This window comes from Haplochromis burtoni, unplaced genomic scaffold, assembly GCF_018398535.1.
Source record: "Haplochromis burtoni strain Fernald_Lab_line unplaced genomic scaffold, NCSU_Asbu1 Contig_78, whole genome shotgun sequence".
Lineage (NCBI taxonomy): Eukaryota > Metazoa > Chordata > Actinopteri > Cichliformes > Cichlidae > Haplochromis > Haplochromis burtoni.
In genome coordinates, this window is record NW_024582439.1 from 459,146 (window position 1) to 465,675 (window position 6,530).

The 6,530-nt window shown below is 38.4% G+C and overlaps 1 protein-coding gene across 2 annotated transcripts in view; it reads left to right on the forward strand.

Annotated features, from left to right (window-relative positions):
• Window positions 1-6,069, forward strand: part of st6galnac5a (ST6 (alpha-N-acetyl-neuraminyl-2,3-beta-galactosyl-1,3)-N-acetylgalactosaminide alpha-2,6-sialyltransferase 5a) — a 66,385-nt gene extending 60,316 nt beyond the window's left edge. The window contains exon 6 of one of the 2 annotated variants that reach the window (XR_315952.3): window positions 3,814-3,926. Coding sequence is in view for 1 of the 2 variants with exons in the window: in XM_005924550.3 (XP_005924612.1) it covers window positions 3,814-4,063 (250 nt within the window). In the remaining variant the exon portion in view is untranslated. Of the gene's footprint in view, window positions 1-3,813 lie in introns of both variants that reach the window. The other variant, XM_005924550.3, reaches the window with a different exon arrangement.
• The last annotated feature ends 461 nt before the right edge of the window (window positions 6,070-6,530 follow it).

The following is a 6,530-nucleotide window of genomic DNA, read 5'->3' on the forward strand; positions in this document are numbered from 1 at the left end:
CTAAAAACTACTTCCAAAAACATTCAGCTTTGATATTAATGAGTTTTTTGGGTTCATTGAGAACATGGTTGTTGTTCAATAATAACATTATTCCTCAACAATACAACTTCTAATTCTGCACTCCCTGTATGGGTTATGCAGCAGTTTGTGAATCCCTCTTGATTCTGGCAACCAAATTAACCAGCCTTGTTAGCAGAGTTTAATGGTTTGAATTACAGCTCACGTCTCATCGGTCTCAGCCTGTGCTTTAATTGGGGGATTTTATTGAACAGGGAACAAATCTTATTAGATTTCTCAATAAAAAAGAACAAACTGTAAAATGTTCTGTATATCTTTGTCCTTGGCTGTGATTGCTTAAAGAATATTTTTTTTATTTTGGGTTTTAGCACAAATTCAATATAGACAATAACGACGAGGGTGTGCTGCTGTTTCATTTCTTTGAGCAATCATTGGCCTAAGCCAATATTTAGCGTGTCTCTTAGTTTACATCATGACTGCAGTCAGTCGATTTTTACTGAATGCGATGCTACTGCGAATTTAAAAGTGTACCTCAAATGCCATGTCAGATTCACTTTATTGACATTCAAGTGTGTGTATAAATATATAACGCTAAAGCATTAATAAATAACTAACAAATATAAATAATGCATGAATTGTAATATTAAAATATTCCTTACTATTCCTTCAGTGCTGCCTTTTCTGTTATATAACTTTTTTCAGTCGTAAGATGCAGGGGAATTTTTTTTACTTAAATTGCTGCTACATGCTGTTTATGGACTGCTTTTAAAATGCCCACCTTTCCTTTTTTCCCCAAAGGAACACTTCTTTGTAAAAACAAATTGATTCTTAAAAAAAAATGTAAGTCAATTTTGGGGCTTGTGATTTTTACACAGTGGCCAGATTTCTAAAAGTATTTTTTTTGTTTGTTTGGTTTTTTTTAAATAAATGATTAATCATAGTGGTGAAGTACATTTCCCCACATTTTAAGGTGTTTTTAGAACTCACAGTTTTTATTGCACTCCCAGCGTGTGCAGAGAAGCTGGGGAACAACATGAAACCCTCCCTGTTAGGCTTTCATGACAATGTTGTTCATGACAACGCTGAACAACTTCTGTTACACAAAAGTTTCAGTGTTGTGCAAGACAACTGGAAACAAAAAAAATAAAAGGATACATCTGCCACTGAGATTATAAAAGCAGAAGGGGTTCAGAACTAATTATTTTCCTGATCTTACAAAAAAATTATATAATACAGTTGAAAATTTTCATTTTACTGTTGCAGTTTTTTAACTGAAACAGAACTAACAAAGCCAGCACCCTTGTCTTTTCATGCTATTAAAGCATTTCGAGTGATGTAAACCAGCGCTATCATTTGCTCAGCAGTTGCAATATCTTACAAACTCACATTTAAAATGTATCACAGTCAGAAATGCATACAAGTCCAAGACTCAAATTTGATTTGAGCTCACACTGAATAGAAAAATGGGCAGATGTGGAAAAAATCTAATGGCATAATGATTAATATATGAAGATAAATTGCTCTATGGACGTGATGACTGGCGTAGGTGAAAATGCTAAAATGCCTCATTAATATTTCAGCAGAATCTCAGCTATTATGACAGATGCGTGTGAAGAAGTGATTTAACACTGGGCAAAATTCAGAAATGAAAATTGTTTGAAATACACAAACAGGAAGTCTACTTTCTTCACCATCTAATTTAATTTAAATGAAAATCTGTGCAGTTAATCTGCAAAGGAAAATTAAGATGAAAAATCATTAACACCATTAAGGCTGGGTTTTCCAATTTTAGAAACAGAATACGGTGCAGAGTATTTGCTACACTGTTATAACACAATAATATGTTGTCAGCTTTGTGAGAGCAGTTTGTTTGGCTCACTCTTTGTTCAAGCTTACAATGCCCTTGTGTATAAAGAAATATTTTACTAGCCTGTTAAAGAAAGAATTCGCCCTGACCTCAAGTACATCCGACACTTCAGAGCATTCGGGGTCTACAATGTTGTGCAAAGCCTCAAACCAGAATGCTGTAATGCTGTTTACTAAGAAACAGAACATGCAAGTTTCAACATATTTTGGGCATGTATGGTGTTGTGTACTTCTACTTTTAAAAAAGAAAGACATAGATGTTCTTTCTAGATGCTCCAGCTCCTCCCACAGTCCAAAGATGCGCAAGTTAAGTTAGCAATTCTATATTCTTTCTAAATTGGTGTGAATATGAGCATGAATGTTTGTCTGCCTCTCTTTGCCAGCTTTGAGACAGACTGGTCCTATGACCTTCAGACCTTCTTGTGCTATGACAGCTTAAACAAAAATCAATTGAAGGAAGTGGTTAATCTGTCTGAGAAATCAAAGACATTCTAAGCTAAAGTTTGTGTAAAGAGTGGAGTGGAAAGTGTAACCTTGTAATATTCTAACACTGTAACATTTATTTCTACCTGGTCCTATAGTAGAATCATTTTGGCCACAACCAGGACAGTGTGGGATTTTGGCAAGTTGAAGACACCTAAGATTGTTTGTAACAGTGCAGGTGGGGAAAAGAATTACCTACTAAGTCACGTAGTAATTTATATTGCAAGTGCCAGTAGGTGTTACTTTGTGCAGGCTGTGATCAGCCTTATGTACCATGAAACTTCTTTTTTGCAACCAGTGAAACAACCTGCAATGTAAGAAAACACCAGCAAATACAAAAGTGCTGCAAAAGCACACAAAACACAACAGAAGTGTTTTTGGGGGAGATGATGATTGGATGCAACAGTTGCAGAAGTGACAAGCTAACAGTAAACAGCTAATAGCAAACATGTATTTAAGGTATTATAAGAATTTACATTTACAACAAATACTCTGCTGCTTTTAACTGTGTCTCAGCGCAGTCTTTCACATGTTCTGTTTTCTGTCACTTCACTGGGTGTTCTGTCATGTTATTGTGTCCCCAGAAACACTGCTGTTGTGTTTTTTTATTTAGACAGTGTTTTGTTCAACTTCTGTAGTGTTTTGAGTGCTTTTACAGCATTTTTGCTCCGGGCCACTGTACACTGAAGTCAACCCCGTCCATCCACAAGTCAAAATGTTGGATTGTTATCTCAAAGTTTACACTTGTAATTCAAAACTGAGAAAATAACTTATCTCTGCTAAATTGTGGCAAAAAGCGTATTTCTTTCAGTCACGCTTCTATATTTTTCACTTCAATCTTTTAAAGCACTTTAAAGCGCATTTATTGTAGTGAATCTCATTGTACGTCTTTTCTCTCTTTACACTAATCTCAAGTGATGAGCGAAACAGCTGCCCTCCCATCACTTTGTTCTGCCTATTAAATGGGAGCTCACTCCCCCACTGTCGCCAACTGGATCCTTGCCGGGTTTCTGTCTATACAACTGCAATGTCTTTACTTTACAAAGTAATCCCAGGTGCCCTGCAATGTCTGTTGAATGATAAATAAAACTGAACTCAGTTGGATTTGAATGAAATGTTGATATATGAAGTGCCATGAACTTAAACCAAGCACAAGAGACTTATTATTCATGTTCAAACAGAGCTGCTGCTTTTAGCTTTTTTTCTTTGCTTGGCTTTTCCGCTCACTCTTCAGCAGCAGATGGCATTTAAAAAGTCATAAAAACTAGTTACATTTAGCTGTGTGGGCCGTGCAAACCTCAAACAAATGAATGCAGATCAGTCTCTCTCCCTCACCTTGAAATGAAAAATGCATTCTGGTGTCACATGAACCTCTGTGACTCATTAAAGTGGTTTTAAATGTCAACAGTCTCTTCCCTCTCCCTCTCTCTTTTTCCATCACTGCAGGGAGCCTCAGAACCACTCTGTCCCCTATCACTACTATGAGCCACGTGGCCCAGATGAGTGCGCTATGTACATTTCTCATGAGCGTGGGCGACGGGGCAGTCACCACCGCTTTATAACAGAGAAGCGCGTCTTCGCCAACTGGGCACGGACATTTGACATCCATTTCTACCAGCCGGACTGGAGCCCCCCGCCTCTCCCAGCCAACCGGACGCTTGAGGGGACAGTCACTGCAGCTCCGCTGAAGACGTGACTTTTGTGGGGTTAAAGAAAATGCTTTAGAAATTTGTGTAAGGACTGTAAAGATTTGCATTCAGGGGGTGCGGTTCCCTTGAAACAACGAATAAAACATGAAGGAAAATTAGTCATTACAGATGAAAACAGATGCAGCTCCAGCAGTGTTTTGTTTACTGTGGTGAACCAATTCAAACTTGAACAATCCTCACTGAAAGCCTTGTAAAGTGAGGTAATACAAGAAGGCAACATCATTACACACTCTGCTCATGATGCATGCTTGCAATGTCTTACTGTGGACTCTCTAGCTCGTCGTGCATATGTGTGTGTGTATGCATATCTTTACTAGAGGGATCACAGGGGATATAAACTTGAGTCTGGTCTATCAACAAAGTCACTGTTGAATCGTGGATCTGTGCAGGATTCACTGAAGGATTCGTGGAAAGAAAAATACCATTAGAATGTTTTGAAATCTTGCTACTGGAGGCAGTGCAAGGTGAATACAAATAATGGTGTAGCTCGAGTTAAATTTGGCTATTTGAAAGTGCGAACAGTCACTGTTCAGGTGTGATATTCCTCTGCATTTTTCAAAGATTGGGGAGGTCAAGTTGAATGAGATTTGTTAGACCTCCCATGTCACACAACAAAGGCTCAGACACCTTCAAAGCGTTTCTATAAATCACTTCCCTGACTCATTTAGGCTGCCTTTCAGATGTGTGCATTATGAGCTCACCCTAACTCAAATGTCCCGATGTCGCACAGTCTGGCTGAATGACAAGCGTGTACTGGTAGGTTTTATCCTGTGTGTATGTGTGTGTGTGCACCTCCTCTGGTCCCAGATGTATGTATCATAAGGCTTTGTTGGCTCCTGTCACCAGTTAATAGTGAGATCATATAGCTACCAGCTGGGTGTAAATGCACAACCATGTCACACAAGACAGGTAGGAAATTAGGATTGAGGACAGGGATGCAGGAGCAGCTATCCATCCGACTGTGTATCTGCTGCCAGGTCTGAAAGCCCATATCAACAAGAAGGAGAATTACACCGTTTCAATGAATGCTGGGTTTTCTTTTTACTTTTTTTTTTTTTTAATTAAACTGGTGAGTATGTAATGTGTCACTCTCTTGTTCTCATTCACATACATATACACTCTCCTCTTGTTTAATACAATATATAGTACATGTAGATTCCTGCTCTTGATTTTCCATCCCTCCTTTCTTGATCCATGAATAAGAATCTGGCATCGATCAGGATAAAGCAATGAGACGTGGGGTTATCTTAATGATACATCCTGGTGCTAAGTCCCTATTGATTTTACTCTCATCTCTGTAATGTGAGTAATGAGAGCAGAGATGCTGTGGGTCAGATACATGGGTGCTCGCACCATGAGGGCATGTTTCACATTACATTTCCTCGGCGGAGACAAAGACACAACTGCTTCTCATACATCATGAACAGCTGCTACAGGGTCTGCTGCCAGGCTGAGAGTGCTTCTAACTTTGTACTGCAGCGAGAATCTGGATGTTTTTTTTCTTTTCTGGAGAGATGTTCACTCATCCATCAATGACAGTGTTATTTGTGTCTGTTAGCAATATGGTAATTAGTTGAATATTTTTATTTTTTTCGCCTAATTAAACAAATCATGCTGTGTAGGTTTGCAAATACTCACTCTTTGCATTATAGAAGATCGCTTTGGTTTAGAAAATGCAAGAAAACAGTGAAAAATGCTCATCTAAATTACCCAGGCTACCGTGATATTTCCTGATTGTCCAAAATCTGAAGATTTTTATCAAACAGCGATAAAATCCTGAGAAAGAAGCAAATCTCCACCGGTGGTATTTTTGATATCTTTGCTTCATAAATAACTTAAATAGTTTGACACTTTGGAAGATCTGATTATTCCCTTTCTTGCAGAAAGTTAGATGAAAAGACTGTTACCTCTCTCGTGGCTGTAGCCGGTTAGCGTAGCACAAGCTGAAAGTTAAATGTAAAAAGAAAATAATAATAATAAAAGCCATCTGCGCTACTATTTGTTTTGTGGTAGTCAAACGAAACATACAGACGCAAGTCTTAACAGTATCCTCACTCCCCCTGTATAAGCATGAATGGTATCAATCTTGTTGTCTGTAAAATCTGTTGTTAGTTTTATGTTGACCAGTTGACTAATCGTTTGAAAACTCAGTAAAGCACCATTTATCGGTAGCTTTGTTGTAAACTAAGTGCTGTAAGACAGAGGTGAAAATGAAGGGGAAAAAAATGGAAACTATTTTTGGTACTTGTGTTCAGCAGTGACCAGGAGGGGAAGATGATGTATGTAGGCTGTGTGGAGGCGAGAGAGTCAGTGATTCACCTTCACCCTTGAGTGACGGCAGCTGCCATTTTCACTTTTCAATCTTGTTCTTCCTGTCTGGTTGTGACATCAGGCTGTGTCATACTGAAATAATAATGAAACACAGGACTAGCTACAAGGCTCTCTCATTACTCC